At 49.8% G+C, this 26,779-nt stretch overlaps 12 protein-coding genes across 12 annotated transcripts; 6 read left to right on the top strand and 6 right to left on the bottom strand.

Moving 5' to 3' along the window:
- Nucleotides 1-103: 103 nt before the first annotated feature.
- Nucleotides 104-1,120, bottom strand: N7496_009684 (isopenicillin N synthase family dioxygenase; the record flags this gene model as incomplete). The annotated part of the gene is made up of 1 exon (XM_056702597.1): nt 104-1,120. The coding sequence occupies one exon, from the start codon at nt 1,118-1,120 to the stop codon at nt 104-106; it is 1,017 nt and encodes a 338-aa protein (XP_056551597.1).
- Nucleotides 1,121-1,723: 603 nt separating this feature from the next.
- N7496_009683 (putative glycosyl hydrolase family 88) lies at nt 1,724-3,060 on the bottom strand (the record flags this gene model as incomplete). The annotated part of the gene is made up of 2 exons (XM_056702596.1): nt 1,724-1,825; nt 1,885-3,060. The coding sequence occupies 2 exons, from the start codon at nt 3,058-3,060 to the stop codon at nt 1,724-1,726; spliced, it is 1,278 nt and encodes a 425-aa protein (XP_056551596.1).
- Nucleotides 3,061-3,557: 497 nt separating this feature from the next.
- N7496_009682 (major facilitator superfamily domain-containing protein) lies at nt 3,558-5,305 on the bottom strand (the record flags this gene model as incomplete). The annotated part of the gene is made up of 4 exons (XM_056702595.1): nt 3,558-3,790; nt 3,863-4,837; nt 4,902-5,091; nt 5,150-5,305. 4 exons carry the CDS (start codon nt 5,303-5,305, stop codon nt 3,558-3,560), a joined length of 1,554 nt encoding a protein of 517 aa, XP_056551595.1.
- A 1,965-nt stretch (nt 5,306-7,270) lies between these two features.
- Nucleotides 7,271-8,946, top strand: N7496_009681 (GNAT family N-acetyltransferase; the record flags this gene model as incomplete). Its single annotated transcript, XM_056702594.1, has 2 exons — nt 7,271-8,769; nt 8,829-8,946. The coding sequence occupies 2 exons, from the start codon at nt 7,271-7,273 to the stop codon at nt 8,944-8,946; spliced, it is 1,617 nt and encodes a 538-aa protein (XP_056551594.1).
- A 409-nt stretch (nt 8,947-9,355) lies between these two features.
- Nucleotides 9,356-10,229, top strand: N7496_009680 (uncharacterized protein; the record flags this gene model as incomplete). The annotated part of the gene is made up of 2 exons (XM_056702593.1): nt 9,356-9,781; nt 9,849-10,229. 2 exons carry the CDS (start codon nt 9,356-9,358, stop codon nt 10,227-10,229), a joined length of 807 nt encoding a protein of 268 aa, XP_056551593.1.
- Nucleotides 10,230-10,484: 255 nt separating this feature from the next.
- erg2 (C-8 sterol isomerase ERG2) lies at nt 10,485-11,421 on the bottom strand (the record flags this gene model as incomplete). The annotated part of the gene is made up of 3 exons (XM_056702592.1): nt 10,485-10,822; nt 10,890-10,916; nt 11,076-11,421. The coding sequence occupies 3 exons, from the start codon at nt 11,419-11,421 to the stop codon at nt 10,485-10,487; spliced, it is 711 nt and encodes a 236-aa protein (XP_056551592.1).
- A 167-nt stretch (nt 11,422-11,588) lies between these two features.
- N7496_009678 (uncharacterized protein) lies at nt 11,589-12,071 on the top strand (the record flags this gene model as incomplete). The annotated part of the gene is made up of 2 exons (XM_056702591.1): nt 11,589-11,801; nt 12,060-12,071. 2 exons carry the CDS (start codon nt 11,589-11,591, stop codon nt 12,069-12,071), a joined length of 225 nt encoding a protein of 74 aa, XP_056551591.1.
- Nucleotides 12,072-13,454: 1,383 nt separating this feature from the next.
- Nucleotides 13,455-14,279, top strand: xgeA (putative endoglucanase; the record flags this gene model as incomplete). The annotated part of the gene is made up of 2 exons (XM_056702590.1): nt 13,455-13,807; nt 13,883-14,279. 2 exons carry the CDS (start codon nt 13,455-13,457, stop codon nt 14,277-14,279), a joined length of 750 nt encoding a protein of 249 aa, XP_056551590.1.
- Nucleotides 14,280-18,268: 3,989 nt separating this feature from the next.
- Nucleotides 18,269-19,564, top strand: N7496_009676 (cyclin family protein; the record flags this gene model as incomplete). Its single annotated transcript, XM_056702589.1, has 2 exons — nt 18,269-18,912; nt 18,967-19,564. The coding sequence occupies 2 exons, from the start codon at nt 18,269-18,271 to the stop codon at nt 19,562-19,564; spliced, it is 1,242 nt and encodes a 413-aa protein (XP_056551589.1).
- A 1,180-nt stretch (nt 19,565-20,744) lies between these two features.
- Nucleotides 20,745-21,517, bottom strand: N7496_009675 (uncharacterized protein; the record flags this gene model as incomplete). The annotated part of the gene is made up of 2 exons (XM_056702588.1): nt 20,745-21,438; nt 21,483-21,517. The coding sequence occupies 2 exons, from the start codon at nt 21,515-21,517 to the stop codon at nt 20,745-20,747; spliced, it is 729 nt and encodes a 242-aa protein (XP_056551588.1).
- A 1,958-nt stretch (nt 21,518-23,475) lies between these two features.
- On the top strand, nt 23,476-23,919 carry N7496_009674 (uncharacterized protein; the record flags this gene model as incomplete). Its single annotated transcript, XM_056702587.1, has 2 exons — nt 23,476-23,581; nt 23,654-23,919. The coding sequence occupies 2 exons, from the start codon at nt 23,476-23,478 to the stop codon at nt 23,917-23,919; spliced, it is 372 nt and encodes a 123-aa protein (XP_056551587.1).
- A 987-nt stretch (nt 23,920-24,906) lies between these two features.
- N7496_009673 (uncharacterized protein) lies at nt 24,907-26,772 on the bottom strand (the record flags this gene model as incomplete). The annotated part of the gene is made up of 5 exons (XM_056702586.1): nt 24,907-25,065; nt 25,120-26,121; nt 26,184-26,369; nt 26,437-26,576; nt 26,649-26,772. The coding sequence occupies 5 exons, from the start codon at nt 26,770-26,772 to the stop codon at nt 24,907-24,909; spliced, it is 1,611 nt and encodes a 536-aa protein (XP_056551586.1).
- Between the last annotated feature and the right edge of the window lie 7 nt (nt 26,773-26,779).

Genomic DNA, 26,779 nt, shown 5'->3' with positions numbered 1-26,779 from the left:
GTCTTTCTAAAGGGATAAAAATCACCCCATTTATTCATTTACATAAAGTAGTTTCGTACAAAATGGCAAGAGACATAGGCCAAGATCAGATATACGCGCTGAATTAAGCTGCTGGCACCTCTTTGCGGTGCATATCATCCGACCATTTCTCTGGGAGCTTTCCCTCGTCCAGAAGTCGTGCCATGCGCTCTTTGACATGCTTTCCCGCAATAACAGCTTCATACTGTTGTGGGTAATCGTCGGCAATGCACTCGGCGAGGGGCTTGATAACGGCATCACGGTTTGGATGACCAAACCAGGCAATAGCATATCGAGCAGGGACTACGTTCGTCACTGATCCATCAGCCAGAACACGGGTCTCCGCGGCGGGTGCGACAACTCTATGCTCAGTGGACTTCAGGCGGTTGTTGAACCAGCGAGCGAGAAGGTCCGCCACGTTCACAATCGCATGGCCGGGAATGGGAGGCGCATCACACCATTCTCCCTGCTTGTTGCGCACCTGTAAGCCACCAATGGAGTCATTGAAGAGCAGAGTCAGGGTGCCAAAATCTGTGTGAGGCGCCGATCGCACCCGTTGATCGAAACTCTCGACGGTCGTCTCGGGATAATAAAGTAGAGCCGTATAGGAATCCTTGGCCTGGACTGAAGGGACGAGGGTCTCACGAGGGAGTCCGACTTTCTCCGTCAACGCACGCAGAATCTCCAGATGCATCTGGAAGCACTCCTCGAAAAAGCGCGAACAGTCATCACGAAATTCAGGCCATTCCTTCGGCCACCGGTTAGGACGAGTGGGATCGGCGTCATTGCCCAGCCCAAATGCCTCCTTCTGATCTGCGGTTTCAGGATTACGAGCGGTGCGCACTGGTGCAAACCACCCTCGGAAAGCAGATTTTTCGTCACCTTCGATGGCGAGTTTATATTCTTCTGGTAGGTCGAAAAGTTTGTGGATGTGGGAGAAGATTGTTTTCATGAAGTCATCAGTGAAGATGTGGCCTTTTAGATATATGAAGCCAACATCATGGAAGGACTGAAAGAGTTTGTCTTTCTCTTCAGCAGCAATTACGGAATCGGTTGAAACAAGCCGCGAATAATCGATGACGGGAAATATAGGACTCGCCATTGTGGATGAAGTAGGCAGATCAATTGGTCTTGTTACCATAAAACAGATGTATCGAAGATGACAGTGGGAACGTGAGACCAACCCTTTTCGATGGATTCTTATAAGCCTGTGAGCAATCCTTGCCACATCAATTTATTCGGGAACTAGTGATTATCTTCGCCAGGAGGGTGGTCTTTGCGAGAATTGAGCTGGCATATTCCGAAACGAAGAACATCGGACGATTCCCAGAATATGCAGCTTCATCCAACAAATTCCGGTCATAACTGTCTGGCGTTGGTTCTCCGATAGCAGATCACTCCGGAGATGGCTGTCCTTGAACGATGATTCCGTGCCTTGGGGGCTGAGGATGTGCTAATGCATGTGCGTCCCGGGGTGGGTACTGTCAGATCTTACGATGTTGCACCACGTATTTAGTTTGGGCTCCACTTCATGGCAGGAAATATGAAAACATGCCAAGTCAAAACTCGTATTTTGGAAATCAGACTCAATCTGTAAAGTGAATGCAAGGAGAATACTAGTCTATCCACCACGTCCACTTTCAAGCCCTCGGTCAACTTCAATCAATGGACTGTAGGGAGAGTAGTCTCTGGTTTATGCATTTAGTTACAAAACAATGCCTCCAGCCAATTCATGCTCAATCGCGGCGAAGAGGAAGGCGGTTGCACCTTCTAGATCATTGTAGGCAATTGTTCCATCGATGTAAAACTGCACGAAGTTGACGTCAGTGCTTGCGAATCCGCATGTTCTCTAAACGATTCACTCACCTCGTAGGAGAAATTTCCACCAAGCCCACGAACCTGCACTGTGCCGTTGAAACCCAGCGCGCCCTGCGACTCATACACCACAAATTGATCAATCAGTCCCTGGAAACCTTTGGTCGCAGAGCGATAAATTGCTGTTTGGTCCTCTGCATCCTCAAAGTACCCCAAACGCAGACCCTTATACAGGGAGTAGACGAACATTCCCGAAGCACTGCTTTCGATGAAGTTTCCTTCGCGTCCCGGCCAGGACATTACCTGCCACCAAGCTCCAGTGTCGGGGTCTATGGCTTTGGCTGCAGCCTTGGCCAAATCAACATACAGAGTGTGCAGTCTCGTCCACAGATCCGATCGGTGCGAAACGGGCAGCAGCTCCAGTGTATCGACCAGGGCCATGGTCATCCACCCATTTGCACGACCCCAAATCTCAGGTGTTGCGCCCGTTACTGGATCAGCCCATGGTTTTTGCTTGGTATCGTCGTAGCCCTGTGCCCATAGGTGGGTGTCTTGGTGCTCGCAATGGTTTGAGAAGAGCTCGAATTGGCGAAGAACATCGTCGTAGGCCGCGGTTGCGTTGCCGATATCCACCAAATTCGTATAGCGAGTCAAGAACGGAGCGAACATGTATATTTGCTCCACAAAAGCCTGGTCAGGAGTGTTGGGATACTCGAGGTCTTGACGAGATGTGTCTGCTCGATACCAGTACATACCCTCAGCAGTGCGTGGCTGCGTGTCCAAGCTCTGGCGCAGCTGCTTCGCGGCGCTCAGGTACTTCTCATCACCGAGCACTTCGTGTAAGTAGAGCAGTCCATGACCCAGAAGCAAGTCATCGATAATGTGCGTATGTTCCACATCGTAATATCTAAGACCGTGTGTGCCTAATTCCGCCTGGACGCTCTGCTGAAGATAATCAAAGTAATGAGCTTTTGATTGCTCGTTGGGAACATGCTCCAGTAGTCGCTCCAATGCCAATTGAAACATGCCGTGTTTGAATACGGTAGAGGTCATGGTGTTAGGCTCAACCTTTAGGGCATCGCCGCGACTGATGATGCTGTCGGCCATCCACTGTGACCATGGTTTCTGAGCTGGTTTGAGGGGTATCTGGGAGGAAAAAGGTTGCGATTGAACATTGGTGACCAAGAGCGCTGTAGCGACGGTAAACTGTATGATAGCTCGTTTCATTTTTGTTAACGTAGTCATTTCCTGCGTGGAATGTAGTGAATTGACAGACTTCTGAGGCGAAAGTCGGCGGGGAAATCTAAATAATCCAGACTACACGTCGCAATCAGGGGCTATAGCTGTATAATTATTTGTGGTGGGTCAGAACAGCGATCTCCGAGCATGACAGTCATCTCCGAGCGTATCGGAAGGTACCGAGGAGCAACAGTCCAGCAGGCTTATGAGCACGCACTGTTTGCTGCACCGGGCTGTCAAATGTAGTTTTAGATGGTTTCCGGGGTGTTTTGAGCTGCTCCTGCCCCTGGTCTAAGTGAACAGTTCGTCTGGACTTGAAAGGTTGGTCTAAATAGCTGGATGATCATGCCCGTTGTATTTCAGGTAACATCCAGGGATAGAAACTTTCACAAGAACGACTTCCAGATCCTTGGTTACAGTTAGCGTTTACCCCCGACAAATCTATATTTCTTAGCCTAGATACTCCAAGACGCTATAAAGGTTTTTCACAGTACATAGACTAACTCCGGATTCTCCAAGTCCGTCAAGTCCTTGAACTCCGACAAAGGCACCTCCTGATAATCCGGATCCAAACGTATCCTTTCCTTTTGCGCATTCCGGGCCTTATACCAGTAGCGAATCACCAACATATCGATCAGACATGCGCCCCAGCAGCAGCAGATGGTGATTTCAGCGGGAATGTACCGGGGCGCGTCCTTCGGACGGAATGTTTGAGGCCCTGGTCCATGTCGTGGTTAGAGTACTTATCGGCGCAGCTGCCTGCTGTGTTTGCCGTTTGAGAGGTACTTACCGACAATATTTCCCACGCAATATCCTATCATGTAGATAGCTGCAACAGTAGTCTTCTTGGTTGACCCTGCTACATTTGTCGAGATGAAGGACAGCAAGGCAACGAATGCAGTCGGACTAGCTTGTGTGAGATAGAAGGCGATTAATCTCCCGAGGCTGTTGGATAGAGGCAAAGCTGCCAGAAGGAAAGCACCAAGTAATCCGATCGCTAATCCAACACAGCTAACGTAGATTCGCTGATGATATCTATCACTGAGAATACCGCTCACGATCAAGCTAATGGCCTGGATTGCGCCTCCAGGGGCGCTGTATAGGAGCGACTCGGCTGCTGTATACCCCGAGTTCTTGATGATTTGAGAGAAGAAGTTGGTAATACCACCATTTGGAATATTTCCCGCGCAGGCAAAGAATGCAAACGCCCATGTCATGGGGTCAAGAAGAGCTTCCTTGAATTGGGACATCTTGAAATGCTTGTTACCAATTCCTTGTTGGTTCTTGCGGATGCGCTGGACGGCAAGAATCCGATCCTCGGGTTTCAGAAAGCGAACATTCCACTGGTTGTCGGGCATGTAGTATAGGAAGACTAAGCCGATAATAACGGTGAAACAGCCTGTGACCAGGAACAAGATTCGCCACGGCTCAATGGCAGTAACCTGACCCTCGGTCCCTTTGGCGATACCGTAGGCTAATACGCCACCGACAATCATCGCCACGCCGTTGAAACCGAACCAGATGCCCGTTCGAGATCCTTGCTCATGCTTTGTGTACCATTGCGATGTGAAAAGCGCAAATCCTGGGGTTACGACTGCTTCGAAGACTCCTAGGAAGAAGCGCACAATGGCAGCTCCCCGGAAGTCCTTCACGGCCGCGAAACATGCCAATGTCGCCCCCCAGAGAATGATATTAAGTGATGAATATTTCGCAAGGGGATAGTGTTGCAGCAGTCGGCTACTAGGATATTCGACCGCAAGATATCCTAGAATATGCCAATTTCAGCTCGGGATAAGGTCAGTGGCTAGTTAATGTGCATCAGAACGCACCGAAATAGAAGATACTCCCGAGCCATTGATATTGATCGCCAGTTAGTCCTATATCGGATTGAAGGCCCATCACACTTGCGTAAGAGAGCGTGGTTTCTGAAATCTGAATTAGCTTGTCCATTCCCTTGACCCTCATATCACTCGACGCCTTACTGTCTAGGAAATTAAGCCCATAGATAGTACATAGTAGCTAGTGGCTAGATCAGTATTCGTGACCGAGGAAGAACTATGAAGGTATAATAACGCACTGGAAGTAGATTGCGATCAATTATTTTCAAAAGCCGCGCATTTGTTTCTTCGTCTATGTCTTGGACCCCACCTGGCGCTCCCGCGAATGCTCGCATGGCCTCATCCTCCTCCTGCAACGGGTTGTGAGGAGCAATTGCATCTTCTTCGACAGCCATAATGAAATGTTGTCTTCGTTGTGATAAATCGATCGGTGACTTGATATCACGCAAATTAGATTGACGTAGGTATAGACGACGAACACCGGTTAAGTAAGTAACCACCGTCGCGTGTGCACCAGAATAACCCAAGAGCTTCGGACTTTATTGGTCACTGACGAAACCTCTCCGATTGGAAGGTGGGGGCAGTTTGAGCACCTGAAGTCGTATTCGAGCTCATTCGTCCGATTATGTCTTTTAATTTGAATATGCATATCATCCGTCAGTGCTTCCGTGCTTGGCGAGTCCTGCAGAATTAGATCGATGGCGACAATTTGGCAGACAGCGCTAAAAGTTCCCTTTGGAACGAATCGTCAGGGTCTCCTGGTAGTCCCACCCTGAACGTTTCTCGTTTCTCAGAGAAACTTACCTTTCTCACATCAGCGAGCCGGTAGTGGGGAAGGGCTAAGGTAAAGGGAAAAGAATTTCATGAAATGCTCATGGATAATGATCTAGCCATTCCACCTCCCTTATAACCTGACATAACCTATCTAGGTTCTGCCCAGCAGAGTATACAGAGGACTAATAAAAACACGCCCCTAGGTTACTATTTACACGTCCCTCTAACTGTATCTAGTAAGGCGCAGTTAAGCGATCGTCGGATAGCTACACCCCGCCCCAACAGTAGCGCTCATATTCCATCCCATCATCGAGTGTCCGATCTCTATCGTCAAAATCTTCTATTTTCTAACATCCCCCTTGGAATATCTTTAACCTCATGACTCTCTACAGCTCTATTGATCCTAAATGAGAAACAGGTTTTGATTAAATTATGCAGCGGTAATCAAAACAATCTCCTCAGTCTAGAACGATGGCGTGTGTTATCTCTCGAGTGTGGCCCTATCGTCCGATCGATCGAGAAGCATCCTACCAGATCACTGTCGGTCGGATAGTGATACTAATTTGGCCGTAGTATTATATTCGAGTCCTGTGTTTCTCCTAGTCACTAAGTTTGTTAGCCAATCTTCTAGTGCCTGTTGAAACGAGTGTGTCTTGTAAAAGATCTGAGGCAGTTGCGGAGCCTAACGCTCCCATACCACCAAGGGTAATCGCATAACTGCCATCGAAATCGAGTCGATAAAGACACGCTAATATGCACTCCACGCGATAATATCATAAATTACTTATAACTCACCTCTTATGACGCTTGCTACTAAAGCCTGGTGGGGTGTATCAGCTAGGCGTTTGCAAAAGACTGTAGATCGGCCGATTGCCCGATCTGGTACGCCATCAAAACCCCGTTAGCAGTTGCCCCACTAAAATATCTATAGGAAAGTGAGGTTAAATAGTATATTAAGCTTAAGCGAGTTAGGGCTCTGTCGATAACTACACTATCTGTAAAAATCATATTATAATCATGAGAACGGCTTTATAACAGTATCTTGGTCTAAACAGTATTCTGGTCTGCGTCGTGTCTATTTGGTTTGCTTAACCCTGTTTTGGCAATTAATTCCGAGTTCTTGTCGGATGATCCTAGAATATTGATTAATTTCCATCCAGTAGTCCGGTGTAGAAAACGGCCTTTGACAAAGCCCAATAGATGGATGTCGACTGGTTTTGCTGACCATCAGACGCGGTGTGGATGGCTTGTGGTATGATGCTCGCGGGTCCAAGTGCGTCATCGCCATCATAGAATCAACACCTTTAAACATCAACCATGCCACCCCTTTCTCGTCCTTTCTTTTCACCCTCATCCTTCCCATCATCAGCTCAGTCTATCCAGACTCCTGGATTTACGACTAGCTTGAGCGATCGTATTCCAGGCAAGGGCCATTGGTGCACTGTTACAGTATTCCCCGCGCAAGTGAGGGGCAAAGTAAAAAAGCAACGCGAGTCGGTCTCGTGCGTCCACTTTTTTCCTCCCTTCGCAGCCCAAAGCTTTCCCCTTTGCACCTCGAAGCAAAGCTGCTAAACTGCTCTGTCACTATGAGAAACTCCGTCTGCCATCTACCCAATGGCCTCTCGTTCACAGTGACGCCCGTCTTTGGCGGGGTCACCTTCAAATCGAATGACTCGCTGTCGCACAGCTCAAGCTCGACCTTCCCACCCGGCTGGACAATCATTATCCATAGTGGAAAGACCCCCGAGAATCCTCCAGCCGAAGAACGTGGACGAACCGGTTCTGAAGACATACGCCCTACGTCTAGTGGTGGCAGCGACGACAGCAACATCACGCGCTTCACCACCCCCACCTTGAACCGTGACTGCCTCTATATCTCGTATATTGTGAACCCCCCTTCGAGCGACTATAAACCGGTCATGTCGCCTACTCGCCAGATTGCGATGATGCTGTGGGCTACTCTGTGGTGGTACTTCCACGAGCCCGAGCCGGACTTGCATCTGGAAACCGCTGCCTCGAGCTCGACACCGCATGATGGACGACCACAGGGCGAGTGGCGCGTGAATATCAGACGAGAGGGGATCTTCAAGGGTCGGAACTTGCTTCAGAAGCTCGAACGCATGGGTTTGATCGCGAGCGAGGACTCTTCCGTCGGTCTTCAACCTATGGAGACGCGTGATTCAAGCAGCTGGTCCAACATGTTTGTGAGTCGACGGAGTTTCTGGCAGATAGATCCTCGCTTGTTCCTTTTCACGCTCACGCCACGAGGGGCTCCCCTTTCGCCCTCGCTGACTCCCTTCCAATCTCGCCATGCCTCCCCGGTACGAGACGGTATGCCGAGTCCGCATGCGTTGCAGCCGGCGGAAGCTTCGTTCCATACATCCAACATAGGCACGTACACTTCTGCGGGTCCCTTTACGTCGGCTAGTCACCTGCCAACGTACTATCCTCCGGCACCTACACAGTACACCTTTACCAATGGCGTGCGCCATCCTGTCCGGTCTAAACCCCCGCATCAAGGCGAAGTCTTTTACGTGCGCCATATCCCCAGTGTAGACCAGTTCCTTTCATTCCGAGTGCCCTTCTTGCCGATGACCAAACCCGGGCCTGCAAATGAACCTACCACGGGCAGTCGACCATCAACTCCCACCATAACTGTCAGCTCCTCCGTCACCAGTGTTGAGCAGCATCTCTGCACGAGTGCACCCTCCGACCTCGACATGCTGCATCGGTGGATGAACGACCCCCGAGTTGAAGCCATGTGGAAAGAAGGTGGCGAGCGCTCAGTCCAAGAGAAATTCTTGATGAAGAACCTTACTAGTCGACACAGTTTCCCTGTCATCGGCTGCTGGGATGGAAAGCCATTCGGCTACTTTGAAATCTACTGGGTGAAGGAAGACCCGCTGGGTCGATTGATCAACCGTGTTGAGAACTATGACCGGGGTATCCATGTTCTCGTTGGTGAGCAGGAGTTCCGGGGTCCGCATCGAGTGGCCGTTTGGTTGAGTGCGTTGGTGCACCATTGCTTTTTGTCTGATATGCGGACTGAAGCGGTCTATTTGGAGCCCCGGGTGGATAATACCAAGTGAGTTGATTGCGCTTACATCCTGTTGTATTGGACAAGTTGACTGATGATGAATTTAGGTTTATTCAATACCTCCAGCAAGCTGGCTTCTATAAAGAGGGCGAGGTGAACTTCCCGCATAAGCGCTCCGCCGTGATGAAGATCAAGAGGGAGTTCTGGGAGGCACCAGCGCTGTGAATGAGGATAGAGTGGCCATCCAGTTCTATAGATCTGTATGAAATCATGAGTAACGAATAATTTGCATCTGGCTTGGTTCATTACATTCGAGATCAATCAGCACGAGGGAAGTTGGGGATAAGTCGATCCGGTGTCATTGCATTTAGAGAATACGGTAGCGGTCATGATAGCTTGAAGTCAATACATCAAACCTGTCCTCATTCTTGATCATCAATCGTAATAGTCAATTTTGTATCCCCCAGATCGACATCGACCCCTCAAACCACCGAGGCATCTCCAGTCCTTCCCCGCATTCAAGATCGGTGATTCTCGGTCTTCCAACAGCGACCAGGTATAATTCCCATGTCTGAAAAAGAACCTCAACCACCAACATCCAATTCCCAAATCCCATCATTATCATATCACAACTATGCCCCCAACCCCAGCCTCAATCCTCACAACCCTCACCCCCCGCGCAAAAGGCAAAATAGCCCACCTAACAATTTCCCGACCCACCAAACTAAACGCCCTAAACACCTTCCTCCTAACCCAACTACCCCAAACCCTCCACTCTCTCACAACAAGCCACGCAGACCTCCTCTGCGTAATCATAACCGGCGCCGGATCCAAATCCTTCATCGGCGGCGCGGATATCGCCGAGATGGCACAGCTGGACTCGCCAGCGTCGGCGAGAACGTTTATATCCAGGGTTTCGGCGGCTTGTAGGAGTATACGCGAGTGTCCGGTTCCGGTTATTGGGAGGGTGAATGGGTTTGCGCTGGGCGCGGGATTGGAGGTTGCGGCTTCGTGTGATTTTCGGGTTGCGTGTCGGGGGGCTGTTTTTGGGATGCCGGAGGTAGGTTATTTTGAATGGACTTGCTTGCTGAGATGGGGGCAGAGATCATTGCTGATACCTTTGATAGGTTCGAGTGGGGATTCCCAGTGTCGTTGAAGCGGCTCTTCTCCCTGGGTTGATTGGATGGGGCCGGACCAGGCAACTACTCATGCTGGGGGAGAATATCACAGCCGATGAAGCTTTGAAATGGGGTCTCGTTGAGAAAGTGGTTGAGCCGGAGGCTTTGGATGATGCTGTGGAGGAGTGGGTGTGTCAATTAGAGAAGAATGGACCTCTGGCTGTGCGCAAGCAGAAGGCTCTTATGCAGACGTGGGAGAATTCATCTTTGGAAGAGGCGATTCAGGCTGGAGTTACTGCCTTTGAGGAGTCTTTTGTGTCGGAAGAGGGTGAGATTACGGAGCCGGCGAGGATGCTTGGTGCTTTCTTTAAGAACAAGTCCAAGATATAGGAGTCTCGTGGATTGAAAGTGGGGCCATGGTAAACATTCATTAAGGTGATTATCCAAGTACTTTTAGCTCTATGCCAATCCATCTATCCCTCTGCTTTAAGGGGTTCAATGCCAATGTCAGTGTCAATGCCGATATGGTCATCCGAACTGTACCATCCAGCAATATTCCAACCCACCATCCCATTACAATATACAATTCCTCTGCTCCTCGTATCCCCAAACAATCGAATCGTACAAAGAATCAACGAGCATCCCTTACAACTTGAACTGCAACAGGTTGCCCACCATCTCGCGCGCAGTAATGCGGGTAGTCGCCCACAAAGTGGGGAAGTCGAGGGTGCTGGTAAAGGTATCGGCGTAGCCGAAGAACAGCATGGGAGGGATCCAGCCGCGGGCGTACTCGAGGGCGAAGCACGCGCTGTCCATCTTGTACTGCTTGACCTCGCCGCGGACAAGGTGGTGCACGGTACCGGCGGGGTACTTCTCGGGCTCGAAGGATCCGGGGACGTAGGCTAGTTGCTCGCCGTGCAGGATGTTGAAGTAGTCGTCCGCGGTGTGGCGGCCGGTGTGGCCCTCAGTGCCGATGGTGGTACCTAGAGAAGACGATGTGAGAACTCGAGCAGGAAGGGGGATCGAAGATAGGGGAGTGCGATGGCTTACCGAAGATGATTAGGTACTCGGTGATACCTAGATAGGAAGACTCGTTAGTCAATTGACCAGACTTGAAAGGTTGGGAGTCGTCGAGGGACCAATTGCGCCGAACTCGGTTTCGAGCAAACCAGTCACACAATTGACCTCCATGGATTCCACACGGCAAAGCCTCTTCCAAGAAGGGATATCACTTACTGGCGTGAATGACGTACATCGCGCCCATAGCGCCGCCAGCATTGTTGAAAACCCACTCCTCCTCGGTGCTCAGATACTTCTCGCCAACCTTGTCCTGCAGCTCAGCGACGATAAAGTCAACAATGGAGCGCGTATCCTCGCCATGGGCCTTGATAGCACGCTGCGACAGATCATGCAGATGCTCGGGATCGAAGATGTAGAACTGGTTGAGGCGCGCGTCGAGGAAGCTGTACAGGGCAGAGAACAGGGCCAGGAAAACCGCGAGGAGGCTCAAGTTCTTGAGCGTGAAGCAGCGACAACCGCAGCCAGAGGCGGCCTTTTTGTTGGACGAGGATTTGGACGGCATCGTGATGTGGCAGGTTCAGAGGGGAGATTTGGGGAGGAGGGAAGTCGGGTGTTGTGATGCGTGAGAGGACCCTTGGATTGGAAATTGAATTTGAATTTATTGACGGTCGCCCCTGGCCAGCCGCGTCCCCGCAAAACCCGCCAAACCCATCGGCCTGTGCCCACGCCATGTCGGATCGACCCAATCCGAATCACCACCATTCTAATTGGCCCATGCTCTTGCTCGCCCGAGCTGCCGAGAGCTTCACGGGATTCGGGACTGGTTGGCGGGATCGAGTATGGAATGGTAAATGCTGCTGGCTATTTCGCGGTACCGTTTCGCTTTCCGCGGGTCCCGAGGGGATCTGGAATGCCGAGGGGAATCGGGACATGAGGCGGCAGGTAAGCAAAGTATATTGATCAAGTTTTATGGTGAATCCTAGTCCTCTCCGGATGTATAGGTGGAAGAACTAGAGCAACTGGGTAACATAAGACTGTAAGGACTGAGAAAGAACCCTCAGGTTCTTCGATTGGTCTAGCAATTGTCTGCCTCAGGAACGGCCAGATCTGTCTTGACATGGTTAACTCTATCTATATATTTCTACAGAGGTATGTAACAGCAGACTAGCTGACAATAATTTTCTAGAAATTGATATTTAGGCAGAACAGTAGTGGACATTAAAAGAGTTGTATGTTTCCAGAGCCGCCCCAAAGAATTAGCCGATGCTCGGAATATATATCTGCAGCTCTAGAGGACCCTGGGATAGTCGAATCGGAGTAATAATGGATCCATGTCCACTCTAAAATCGTGCAATTAATACGATAATGTCCCTTAAATATCCGACTTTCACAAATTCCAGAATATATCTGCTGTCGTCATCGCTCCTGAAGTAGATCATCCCTATGAGTTCATCGGATATTATCATGCAACCCTGCTGATCATCGCCAAGTATAAAGCGGCACATTCTCCGACTCTGCATACGCCGTATACAAGCCACCACTAAACGAAAGTCTTGACATTCGTCACAACATAATTGAGATCCGGGGTGCGTTCCATCTATTTCTTCAGGGTGAAGATGCGGGGTGCATAACGGGGGGCTGCAGTAATATGCCCGAAAGTCCTCCACTTCTATCGTTTCCCACCAATCCTTGCACAACACGACAGAAAGATACAATTCTACAAGCGAGCTGAAATATAGAGCTAGGTACTTCCCTGGGCATGATTTTGACCATTCGCCCCTCCGGAGGATTGCTATTGCTGTCAAGTTTTTCTCCGACGGCGGACTCCGTAATGTTGCCTTACCAGTGTAGACATCGACAATAAGTCTGCTTCTAGAAAGATATTACCCCTGACAGAGTGACAAGTTCTAGAACACAGTTATTTATTCGAATAGCAATAACAATCCCACGTGCTTTGATTCTTCAGCCAACAGAGTGTAACGTGCAAAATTTCGGCGGATCCTCGGATAGACAAGCAATGAAATGTTCCACCGTTGCTCGATCAAGTAGTTGTCTCCGCCTCCCGACCCGGCGCCGTCGTTTTGCATTCGCTCTCCACGCTCGGAGATCTTCCCGAATCTGCAAGGATAATTCCATCTCCATTCACCCCTTCTAACGTTTAATGCCAGTCGTGGAAAAATTTAAGAGAGAGACTTGACACTTGTGACGCGTAGACCAAAAGCCACGGCGATCATTTCCTCGAAACCGGGCTGAACACTGGTGCGGATGAACTTCATCTAGTCGAATATGCATGGATTGGGAGATATTTACAAAGTAACTTTTATGCTAGACATCCTTCTGGCAAATATCCGGTTTGTGGAGTCCCGATTATAGCGATATGAGACAGGACCACTCCCGTTTTCTACACGGAACAGAACATCCACAATGGTAGCCACTTTCCAGTGAAGAGACAACATATAAGAAGATCATCCAGACCTGAAAGCCGTTGTCGATGCTTGTTTCTGATCATCAATCTACTCTCCTTAACCCAATTCTATTCATCCTTCGATTCTTCCTGCTAGTCAGCTCCCCTCCTTCACCTTCGAATCCATCACCATGAAGTCCTTCGCTCCCCTCTCTCTTGTCTCCCTGGCGCTCGCTGGCCTGAGCAATGCCGCTACTATCCCAACCAAGTCGCTGACTCGTCGTGCCGACTTCTGTGACCAGTGGGGATCTACCACTACTGGCAGCTATATCGTCTACAATGACCTCTGGGGTCAGAGCTACGACACCTCCGGCACCCAGTGCACTGGCGTTGACTCGCTGAGCGGTACCACCATTGCCTGGCACACTTCCTACTCTTGGTCCGGCGCTTCTAGCCAGGTCAAGAGCTTTGCCAATGTTGCTCTTCAGTTCACCGCGAAGACTCTGAGCAGCATTAGCAGCATCAAGTCTTCCTGGAAATGGAGGTGAGTTTTGCAACCCATGTTCGATACAATGCGGATACATGAATACGGAGTGACCTGACACTGCAATATCAACAGCTATTCCACCACCAGCATCGTCGCCGATGTCGCCTACGACATGTTCCTGAGCTCCAGTGCCTCCGGCTCAGACGAGTACGAGATCATGGTCTGGCTCGCTGCCCTGGGCGGTGCTGGCCCTATCTCCTCCACCGGCTCGGCCATTGCCACCACTACCATCAACGGTGTCACCTGGAAGCTGTACGAGGGCCCTAACGGTTCCATGACCGTTTACAGCTTCGTCGCCGAGTCCACCGTTACCAGCTTCTCCGGTGATATGCTCGAGTTCTTCACCTACCTGATCAACAACCAGGGCCTGAGCTCTAGCTTGTACCTTGTTGATGTCCAGGCTGGTACTGAGCCTTTCACTGGTACTGCCACGCTGACTACCTCCTCTTACTCTGCTGTTGTTGCGTAGATGCAGGTTGATGGATGTTGGTGGTCAGTGGTAGGAGCAAGTCTGCACAGACAGTGAATTCGATTCTCGTATATAGTCTTGTATAGGAATGGATCCGGAATCTTGTTCCACAGAAATTCTTGCCATGTAATTTGTCTATCGAATGGGATAATTTATAAGCCTCGGTCCAGTCTAGGAAATCTATTGCACCAATTATGGATGGGGTGGGGGTTGCTGTCATCCAATTCCAGAATCTAACCTGCTAGCCGTTTCAGCCCGCCACACCAGTTGGGTCCCAACGCTATAACTTGACTAACCGCCCACGTAGCCAATGCTGAGACAGCCCACCATCGCACCCTGAAACTCGACTGCGTTTCAACCGTCCTGTCGTTCGTCTCGGTCGTTCGTGACCGTTTGACCCACTAGAACATTATCCACAGTGCACGCACCACTCTAGGATCTTGTTGTACCGAGGTCAGTCTGGAAATCCACGCCCAGGCAAAGACGTCTTGTCATGATGCAAGACGCTCGCTGCCTCAAAGAGTCATCATCCATGAATCCCAATCATTCCGCCCAGTATCCTTGGTTCTTGTTGTCGCACGTCCAGCGGTAGCGCCTCCTTCTGGAAGCCCCCGATCGACAAGCCTAAAGCCGAGCGCGTAGACGATACTAAGAATCACAGAGCTATTCTATCAATAGATTTAGCCTGAGAAAAACGGCGCTGGCACTCAGTGTATAATTAGCAACATCGTGAAGATGATTTTCCCAACAAAAACGGCCAGCAAGCGCCGAGCGGGAGGCAGAGGAAAACAACCAGCTAGACGGGCGGGGACTGTTGTAAGCGCTGGCGTGGGGGGAGAGGGTAGACGGGCGCTTATATAGATGGGATGGACCTGCATTTGAATTCTGGCGAGCGCTCAAAATAGCTTCCCCGGTTACTTTTTTTAGATGGCCAGTTGCTGCAGGTCACCGGTCGGTCGGAACATTGCATGCATTGCTAGCTTGAGAGTCGTATGTATGGAGATGGAGAGCGGAGGATAGCTCGGATGCATGAGGAGCAGAGTGTGGGCGTGGGCGTGGATGGGGCCATGGGCGACTCGATAGATCGATTTTTCAGTCTTTCTGAACTCAGAAGGGTCTTCTCGGAGACATAATTGAGCATCAAGGAGGAAAAATGACTCGCCTCATGCGAGGTTCAAACTATTCCATCGGTCATCCACGGGTCTGTACTCCGTCCAAATGGTAACGACAGAACTATCGATGATAGAGTAGTACTCGGTAAAAGAGGATCATACAACCCCTCTTCTCTCCCTCCTCCCCTCCTCACCCTAGCCATCCCTTCTGATGTGTCTAATGGAACTATTATTTGCCCTGTCATCCGGTATGTTCACCTTCCCCTCGAACACGCTTCGCGACCCACTAAAATCCCATCTGTACCTCCTGGCTAGGCGTGTGACAGGGGTCATTTGGCATGAAGGCAGAGAGATCCGAGAGCCCACCAATAGCTTCATCCCAGTTCTACCGTACACAGTCCGGCCAGTTGGGCTCGCCTGACTAGCAACTCCCGTAGGTGCGTTAGTGCACAGACACCCTCGTTTTTGTCAGGCTGAGGCTGGGCTACATGATTGGGCCCATTTTTCGCGGGCGTCAAATTGAAACGCGACTTGCCACATTGTTTGAAGAGGTCATAGGTCCAATGGTCCACAGGTCATTTTTTTTTCTTTTCTTTTGCGCTCGTACGACTTGGGCTTGCTTAGTGGATGATAGTGATGGTCCCTTCAGCTCGCCCTGAACCTGGTTTGGAGATTTCGGGGAATGCTCCTTCTCTCTTTGTGTTGCCCTGCCGTACATTGAACAGGGAATGGTTCTCACTGGGCTGGTGCCTGGATTCGTTCTCCGTGATCCAGAGGAATGAATGATGGGTTGGTTGCAGGAGTTTCTTGAGTAGTATTGCATGGCTATCCTAGGGTAGGGCGTTCGCGCCTAGATTATTGAAGCCTTGGGGGCGTGTTCAAGGAACACGAATTATTGATGATACTCTATTTTTGCCCATTCTCCGGGACGGGGAAGGAGGGCAGGAATTCGATAATGTACCAAAGTATGTATCCTACTACTCCTCCTGATTATCTTCTTTTCCCCCCGCGTCTCGGACAGGAGACTTGAGACGGTCGCCAGTTTCATGGTCGATCTAAAGTATATCACTGGGAGGTTGGTAAAAATGGTACCCAGGATCGGACAGGGGCAGCCACCGGGATTGATTCGTGGGATGAGGCCCTGGCCATCCCCGGTGGAACTCCACTGCGGACACGAGTGGATCCCCCTGGGCTGTTGATCTCCTCACAGGGGACGAGTGGATTCTAGTTGAGTTTGTGATCGCCCCCATTCTGGCTGGCTCAAGCTCCTGGGGTGGTTGAGTCGTCTTGGACTCTTGGTGGACGGCTCCAAGCGCTGGGGAAAGAAGTTATTCTAGGAAACATGAATACCAAAAAGGGACAATTCGAGGGTCTGTACAGAGTATGGTAGGATAATACGTGGTTTTGACATGCAATCGAGATATTCGGGCCGCGGGTGTGCAATATTGAAGAGATGCATGAATCTAGGGATAGCGGTGGATCGTGAACCAGAATCGGAGATAAAATGGAAAAAAAGAGAGTGGCGAGAGTTTATAGAGAGGGGAAAAGACCTTAATCCAAGGCAAATAGTTTAGATTCGGCTGGAAAGGTCCGTTTGCAATTGTTCTTAGACTCTGGTGTACATTCAATAGACTAGATAGTATAGTTATTAGTATTCCATCCAATATTATATGATGAGAATTATTAGGACTCAAGGATAGTTCATACTCCGTACTTGGTACAATCCGTACAAAGGCGTAGTGCACTTTACTGCTGACACGCTAGCCAGGTATGTATTTTGGGCCTGTAATCGCCTTCTCCACCACATTCCAACGCGCTGCCCATTAGATCCGACCAATCACCATCCTCCGAACCCTGTCTATGCCCAGCTCCTGTCCTCGTCTCAGGTTCGCGCGCGAAAAAAAGGTTCAAGCATCTCAGATCCAACTATGCAGGCTCGCTCTGCCTCCTCCGCGACCATGAATCCATTTGGGTCCTTTCCACCCCCCTTGGCCTTGTTTGACTGGCCCCAGCCCAACCTTGCAGCAGTCCAAGAAGAGACTTGCCCCCCCTCTCCAGCCGCCCGGTTGGCGCATACCGGAACTAGTACGGAGTAGTTATATCTAGTCAAGTATTCCCAGCTGGACTTCTCGGATTCTTCACGGGATACATCCGCATGCTCAACGTCGTCACCAACATCCGTTCCTTTTAATAATTTCCACCCCCATATCTATTTGCTAGTCCCATTCCTCTGGCTCGGTCGCTCCCTCTCCAACTTCCAACTTTCGAACCGCAAGATTCAGCCCACATCAGATCCAAATCTGAAATCAACTAAATAATTTGTGCGCCCCAGTCACAGACATTGTCCGATCTATTGCTATAGTCCAGTGGGCTGTCTCTCGGATTAAATTCTCCGCTTCGGCAGGTCTCAGCCTTTCTCAGTCGCTCTTCAGTTAGGGCTATCGGCCTGACGATAAGAAAGGGTTGACACGACAACCTCAACTATCCTTACTGCACATTCCTTCTCTCCCCAGAACTACTTGACTCCATCATCCTGCTGGCCAGGAATTCCGTTTTTCGCTATTCATTCTTATATCGGATTACTTGGTCGACACTTCTTCTGCCTTTGTTCAACTCTTTCATCCATACGACAATCCCGCCGCGACAAAGTATACTATACAACCAGTGTAATACATTTGTCGATCGCCTCTTTCAACACAACTTCATTGTTCTAATTTGCCGAGACATTTGTTATCATTTATTATCGGTGACCAGTCCTTGGAATATCCCATTTTCCACATCTATCCCCAACATCGGGATAACATTGCAGAATCGACTGCTCCGATCCATTTCAAACTATACAGCAATTCACAGGTTCCGATGAACCAAATAGCCACCATGTCTGCCAACTCCTTCAACCGCGCAGCTCTAGACGAGTTTGTCACACACCGAGTCTCTCGCGAGATGGTGACGTACCTTGCCCAACAAGCATCACAGGTCATCCGATGCGAGGCCCATGTGACCAACACTGTCAGCCAGCATGGCCAACCCACGCCGCCTTCCACACCTCCTATGGACGCTACCGACTCCCTGCCGCCACTCCCTTCCATCGAAGCCTTCATTGCATCCCTCGTCGCACGGTCGCAGGTCCAGGTGCCCACCCTGATGAGTTCGTTGGTGTACCTGGGCCGTCTCCGAGCCCGTCTCCCACCCGTGGCCAAGGGCATGCGATGCACTGTCCACCGGATCTTCCTCGCTTCGCTGATCCTCGCCGCCAAGAACCTCAATGACTCTAGCCCGAAGAACAAGCACTGGGCTCGGTATACCGCTGTAAAGGGATTTGAAGGATTTGGCTTTTCGCTGCCAGAGGTGAACTTGATGGAGCGTCAGCTGCTCTTCTTGTTGGACTGGGAGACCCGTGTCACGGAGGAGGATCTCTTGACTTATCTGGAACCTTTTTTGGCTCCTATCCGTCATCGCATGGAACAGCAAGAGCGTGAACGGAGAGCGGAGGAAGAGAACCAATGGAAGCAACATCACCGGTATGACATAGACCTGATCCGAACCGTCTGTACTCATCTTCTAACACATCACAGTCGTCGTATCGGTACCCCCGCGGATCTGCTGGCCAGCCGCCTGCGCCGTCAGAAGGTGGAGGCCCGCGTTGACAGTCGCCGCGGCGAAGTCACCGGCCTGCGTCGGCTCCCTAGCCACGTCTCCTGCCCTGCCATTCACAACATTCACAATTCACCCCAATCCCTCGCCGAACTTGAACGATACACTCCCTACCACCGTCACCGCACATCCCCTCACCGACCTGGCCGGTCCATCTCCCCGCCTTCCATCAGAGATGTCCCCGGTCTCTCCCATGCGGAGACTCTCAACTCGCTTTGCTCTCGCTCATCCAGTGCTGCTCCAAGCTCCCGCGGTACCCCTGCCAGCATCAGCACTTGCTCTTCTCATGGCACCGACGACGTGATGCTGGTGACTGATACCAACACCAGCCCGTCCGTCTCATCTTTGACATATAGCTATGTCAATGTCGACTCGAAGCAGCAGTTTGAACCCGCTCGTCAGCCTAGCAAGAAGATGAAGGTCTCCGGTCATGGTCACGGCGGTGGCTTTGTCGCACGCTTCCTGGCTTCAGCTACGGGCTCCTACATGGGGAGCCGCATCGGTCGGCCTCACGCATAAACTCGAGCAGGTCTCGATTTCTGTCGTGACTGGTGTGCCACCGATCCTAATATTCTCTCTTTACTCCATGCCAGTCTACTCATCTGGCTGTGTCTTATTTCTTTGCCTCTCTGATCATCTTTCCTACCTGATACGCCTTATTTATCCTGCTTCTTGGCAAAAAGCATTTCCTAGTTCATACTTGTGACAATACCCTTCGTTCTCCGCCGAACCCGCCTTCCATCATTCATGCTCAACGATCTAGGCATGCAATGTTTCCTCTACCCTCGTTTCCATCTCTTACACTCTTTGCTCATTGCATTTTACCACTTCATGGGCTGGCTTAGCTCGGCGTTTTCTCTGTGTCTCTATTTACATTGTCCACTTTTGGTTTTCTTTTGGTCACGGGGTTTTTGGTCTGGGGTCTTATGCTCTCTCGAATCGGTTTCATGCGAGGTTCTGGACACTAGGTTGGGAAAGGATGCCCTTAGACATGTTTTTCTTTTTACAGATGTATTTATCCAACATGGTTGGGACGTATAATGATACTCTACAAACCACAAACTTTCCACATCCATATTAGACACTTCGTAAATGACGAGTTACAAGTCATAACTTGCCCCACATCTATATTTAATGGATTAATACTGTGCAGCTGAAACATTGATGACAAAAGTACAGCCTACATGTGTATGTCTTGCCATCCCTTACAGCCGTGGCTTTCAACGGCCCGCGCTACCGACGGCACGGGTACACCGCGATGCCAGATCAATAAACCACGCCCAATTCTGAGACAATATTGATGAACAAAGTGAGGTTGGAATCTTATTTCTCTTCAGAAAGCTCTACATGGGGAGCTAGCTAGGTCTAGAGCTCTTCACATGGTACCTGATCTGTATCGCATCCTTCTCAACGTAGACAACCTTCGAAGGTTTCCCTCGAGCCCGATTGATTGCGCCCTGAACCAACTTCAGATCTTGGCCATGTCCCATGGTACCATGGTACCATATCTACCCAGCCGCGTGTTCAATAAGCCAAAGCCGGTAAGCATGGAACCAAAATGATCCGTAAACGGGCACGCAGTATAGAGGGGGTCAACTAATTTACGGGCGGTGGCCGAAAATTAGCGCCATTGCTCATTACAACAACAAACCATAAACGATCAGCCATATAATTTTGAGATTGGGATGCATTTCTTTCTTTAATAACCAACACAAATGGTCGGCGGCCTTCGATACTCGAGGTCCCAGTCCGAACCATACTGCATCGCAGAGGAGGCTACAGTTTGCGCTCGATCATAAGAAATCTTCATCCAGCCTACATCTTGTAAGGTACAACCGTACAATGGCTCGTACTCGTCATCTTCCTCCCCTTCAGCCAGCTCACAGGGGTCCGTCTCTGGCACCCACCGCCCATTAATCAGAACTACAAACCCAGTAGAATTATAGCCATCCAGGTTCCCCGCCGGAATATCCAACACAGACTGTAACGCTTCCTCATCAACCATAATACAAAGACGATAGCGTGCCGTAAACGCCCACTCTGCCCGCTCATATGTCACCCCTTCCTCCCTCTCACAGGCCGTAGCCGCCCACTCTTTAAAAGCCTCTCGGATTAGAGCGGGCGTCGCGCCGTCAAACCGGCTCTTATCCTCTATCACTGTTGGCCTGAACGAATCCCACATATCGAGACCATGGTGGCACGCCAGTGTATCGCGCACACGCTCCAGAAACCGGCGGAGGAATTCTTCCCAGTCCGAGTCACTTTTGTAGGTAGTTCTGTAGATGGGAATACCCCAGTACTGGAACCCAGTCTCCTCCACATGTCTCTCGATAACGTCGGCTACGTTGTAGGAGAATGGACGCCATGGGGTTCTTTTAGAGTCTTCGATGATCCTGGTTGGTGATGTAGACGAAAATAAGCGAGCGGGGAGCTGAACTTGACGTTTAATGCCTGGTAGTGCCGCTGCTCCATTGTGCCGTGATGTGAGGATGGGCTGTTGAATAGGGGATGAAGATGCGATGCTTGAGAGCGTCCTGCTCGGGGATCTGAATTGACATGTCCGGCTTTTCAGAAGGTTTCTGAATGAGGCAGAAAGTGATGACGGCATCGCGTTGTCCTTTGCTCGCCGTGTGTGAAGAAATTAAGCAAGATACAGAAACCAGGAAGATGACTGATTCATAGGCATTTCCGATTGTACATTAGCCAGTCCCGTATTTTTAGCGCGTCGCATGTATTGGCCTTACAGCCGTACGGCCTGAGAGTCTGACTTTGATCTGTGGAGCCCGAGTCTTGCACGTCAGGGCGATATGAAGTTGAGGCTACGTGACAGTGTTTAGGGCGCTATGACAAGAACGGCAAAACTAACCCAAAGCAGTAATTAACAGGTCCTTCTTTTGTAATTACCGCGTAAAGTGACCGGAGTTGATCAGTAGTTTCTGTATTTGATCCTGATATAATTCAAGAAACAGGGGGCATCAAAAGAGGTATAGAAACAAGTAGGCCTATCTCTAACTCTCGTTATCAAAAGGGAGGTAATTTAGCGATATTAAATGACAGTATCTACTAATAAGTTACGCATCTTTATATTCGATATACCGCGCGAGGAAAGCTGGCCTTCAATGGCCTATATCTTGTCCCGCAGCCGAGCAGAGCGATGTTCCGACTGGGCAACGAACTCATTCACACTCTTCTCCTGGCCTATTAGCACATGTGTTCTTAAACCTTCTTTCTGGCGAAACTTACCCTCGGCGTCGGCAACCTGGGGATTGAGCATATCGAAACGCCGAAGGGGTTTGCAATCGTTTACGCCCTTCTGTGGTCCATGGATTTCCCACAGGTAGCATCTCTCATCATGGAGACCGATGAATTAAGCGATCAGATTAAGTGTCTGTCTGCAACCTCCTGTCCTCGTGCATATTCCTGTCACACCCTCGATCGCCGCTTTAGCGTTACGTGAAACTTGGTATGTAGAAGCACGTCAGTTCTTGGGTTTGTCTCAGCTATAGTATGCAAAAGTCTGGTTCCCAGAGCTTTAAAGTTGGGCAGTTTGATTCTCATTACATTCACATAACCACAAAACTGGCAATGCCAGTAGCTTCTTTTTGGCACTATCCACCTATAAAGCCTAGATCTGAATGGTCGCACCAAGCGATAATTAACTTTCCCGAGCCTCATGATACCGGGAAGCCCGAGGTTCTAAGAGATACAGTAACTCTTGCCAGTGACGATTATACGGTGGATAACACGCCCAGAGTACCATGAGCGAGGGCTTCATCCTTCTCCTGTGCGCACCGAGTTCAATTGACCCGGAAAGTAGAACCAGATGGTGATCAGGGGATGAGTCTATCTGCCATGTGTTGGGTCTTGTGCGCGTTTGGTGGTCACGCTCTTTCTTCTTCTCTCACCTCCCACCTCCCAAGCCCATCACCACTGTTTCTCTGTCCTCCCCCCTGCGCAGAAAGAAGACCGTTTTCATTTTTTTAAAAAAAGGAAAATCAAATGGTACGTTTCGACCACGTAAGTCTTCTTTCCCCATTTTCTCACGTTGTTGATAGTGTGTTGTGGAGGAGATCTCTCACCTCGGCCATCAACTCCCCTCCCATCTCATCCTGCCCCATCATCATCTCTCATTGCATCTCATTCGGTCGTGCCTCATCATGTCCCATCATCATGCCCCCATCAACCTACTCCCTTCCGTGTGATGCAATCGCCTGTCCTTCGCGGCTGTCAGTGTGGTATCTCTCGTGCCATCCATGGACATCGTGGACCACGCAGAGCTCGGATTATTCTCTGTCATGTTATCACTTCTCGAGCATTTGTTGCCCTGCTCATCGGGATATTCTGCCGAATCACCAATCTGCGCCCCAATACACTATCTTACACACCCTGACGACTGATCAGTGAATATAAGCTAACAAGTTGGAGCCACGATGTGCACACTGTGGTGGCAACCACGCGGACCAAAATTGTCCGCAAATGCGGCAGTACGCGTCATTCGCGAGCTTTCCCGACGTGGTGTTTCAGATGAGAATAGAAGTAATTCTTTGGACAATGACTCAACATCTTGATACGTGCTATCTTGTCGAAGAAGATTCTAACTATTTATAGTCCGACACCTCGAAGAACTCCGCTCTGCCCGTGCCGCCCGCGATGCCCCTGGCTCCCCCGGCCCGTTGACCGGTGCCCCCCTGGTCCCCTCCCCTTCTCTCCGTCTCCCTCCCCCTCCCACCGACGCCCCCGCCCCCGATCACGCCGCCCTGCTCGAGATGGTGCAAACCCTCTCGAAGCAGGTAGAAGTGCTCGGGTCCCTGTTAGAACAATCCAACAAGGATAAGGGCAAGGGAAAGAGTACTGATAGTATGGAAGAAGACTAGACTAAAGTCGCGTAAAGGCATAACCTGGCCTTTGTTTTTGTTCTCTGGAGTCTTTTTTTTCTCCTTTATTTTTTTTTCGATATTTTTCAAATCAACATATCGATACTAGATTCGGACTTCACAGTAATTTGTAAAAGTTTCCCTTGGTCGATTGTCGAGACCCAACACATAGCACCGTCTTTCTTCGCCTTTGAAAATGCCCTTTGGCCTGTTTCAGTTCCAGCTCTATATCCCTACCATTCATCTTGATCGATTAGAGTCTTTGCAGAGGGAACTGGCACCCGTTCTGGATCCCGCCGTCCATTATGAGCTACTGTTAGTCGGATTATTCACTCAAGGAGTGGCCCGGATAACCCTGGATCATATAATAATCGCCGATTAGCGATGAGGCTATTTTTGAAAGCTTGTTTTGGTCGACAGCCTTGGAATCTTCGTATTGGGTAAGGCTTGCTCAGGCACCCTCATAATGATCAATGCCCCAACCTTTCCTCTTACTCCAATGGGTCAGTCAGATTGACCAATACTTTGGTTTGCATTTCAAGGTCTTGGTGCTCTGGGGTGAAGCTGACCACACTTCAAAAGACACTTCAAGAGATGTTTGAGAAGATAATTGTGAAAATGTTTGACAAGATGTTTGAAAAAACCTACGAATCACACCTCCTTTGGATAGCACACGTTGTCATGCTCGGTAATCTTTCAATACCTTGTGAAATCCAGAATAATGCTTACTGATATCCTATGGAGGAATCCACGTTTGGACAAGGGATGTCAGCTTGTTGAGTTGATTGATATATCGCTATGTCTTGCAAAAATCCATCCAAGCTCTTGCGTTAACTGTTGTCTCCAATCCGAACGAAAATCTAGGAGCTTGAAGCTATTGTGGAGACCAAGAATTATAAATCACAGCCGCTGCAAGCAGAACACGATCACTACCAACAACAAACCATGCCCGATTCTGAGACAATATTGATGAGCGAGGCTAGAATCTTATGCCTCTTCACAGTGTTCCGCACGAGGAGCTATCTCTCTTTTGCCAAGTTGCTCAATTTGAATCTCATCTTTCTCGGCATAGGCCACTTTGCGCATAGTATACCATGGCCGCTGGAAAAGACCGTCTAGAGCTTCGAGTGATCGCCCAGTCGTATCCTGTCCATATTAGTAAACACCCAATGAGCCAAGCGTAAAACCGAAATAACTTACCGGCATGGCAAAGTAAACGTAAATCAAGGATATTAAGCAAATGCATCCGAAGAAAACAAAAGCCCCCCATTTGTGGGTTGCAGCAAGTAGACTAGGCATCGCTCGTGAACATCCAAAATAGAACGCCCAGTGAAAGCCCATCGCAATAGACATGTTAAACGAACGGATCTTTGTCGGGAAAATCTCGGATCCGATTAGGTACGGGATACTGAACCAGCCGATGCTCCATGCCACGGCGTGGAAGTAGATGGCTACTATGGCGCCGGTCGATGCGCGAGTAGCGTCCTGCGAGTTGGCAATCTGACGTGCTGTCATGTTGCTCGTTCCACCGAGATAACCACCAACATAGGCCAGGGTGATAATCTGGAGACAAATACCCGTCAAAAGGGAGCGGCGCCGACCAATAAAATCAACCACAAAGAGTGCGAACCCCAATGTACTCACGAACTTGACAATAGCATAGATGCCAGTAGCCAAGAACTTAGACTCATCTCCCGAAATACCCAGGTAACCAAAGATAGTCGGCGAGTACTGCGTGATTGCATTCGCTCCAGACCATTGTGAGAACAGCGTCGCCATGAAAATAAGAAAGAAGCGCCGTCTATTCTCAACGGGGACGAGGGTTTCTCTCAAGAGATCCCACAGCCCTGAGTTGCCGACTGCTTCTGTTTCATGGAGAATTCTAGCATCCATACCTGCTATCTCGGCGAGGAGTACTGGGTGGTCGATAGGAAGATGCCGTAGCTTTGCCAGGTTGGCCATGGCTCGCTCTCGTTGGCCAATGTATAGAAGCCAACGGGGAGATTCGGGACAGAGAAAGATGCCAAGTCCCCAGATAGACGCTGGTAGAAGTTGGAGTAGCGTTGGGAGCATCCATTGGGTGTTGGTGCCGGCGTAGCTCTTGGTCACGCCGTAGTTGATGAAGAAACCAAATACCACCCCGAGTTGTTGACAGGCGGCGTATTGGAGGGTGAGGAGTCCTCGGATAGACTTGGGTGCGATCTGAATGCAGAATATGAATGAGGAACTAGTGAAAGTAAAAGTTCATGGGAAGAAAGACTCACCTCAGTGATATACATAGGAGGTATAACAGTTGTGGCCCCGATACCAATTCCAGCAATGAATCTGGAGGCGTACATGCCAGACAGGCTTCCCCCATTCAGACCCTGTCCGAGAACGCCGGCCATATAAATCACGGTTGCAATGAGCAACGTCCACCGTCGTCCTATTTTGTCGGTAAGAGGTAGACACTTGCATGAAGGTCAGTTTAACAGTTTCCAGCAAGTAGTTATTTTCAATGAAGCTGATTCAACATACCCCCAAACATCCAAAGACAGCACCGGCGGTAGCAATAGAGACCAGCCAGCCTTTTGTGTTAGCATACTGCTCATCAGACTCTTTGGAGAGTCCAAAAACTTTCTTGAAGTGGCTTTGTACCACGATGGAGGCAATGTTTCCTATTCCATTTCATGAGCGAGAAGTTAAATAGGGTTGAGACAAACAACTAATTCCAAGAAAAAGGATCTTACCTTCATCAAACCCCTTGGAAACACCTGAGAAAGCGAAGATGCAGGTACACATCATCACGTACCAGTTAAACATCCCCTTGGGAGAATCCCGAATCGCTTGTTTCGTGTCCGCAATGAGGCCCATCGTGGGT

The sequence above is a fragment of the Penicillium cataractarum genome, assembly GCF_028827025.1.
Source record: "Penicillium cataractarum strain IBT 29864 chromosome Unknown utg000008l, whole genome shotgun sequence".
Lineage (NCBI taxonomy): Eukaryota > Fungi > Ascomycota > Eurotiomycetes > Eurotiales > Aspergillaceae > Penicillium > Penicillium cataractarum.
Note: the sequence above shows the minus strand (reverse complement) of the source record. Positions and strands in the feature narration are given on the sequence as shown.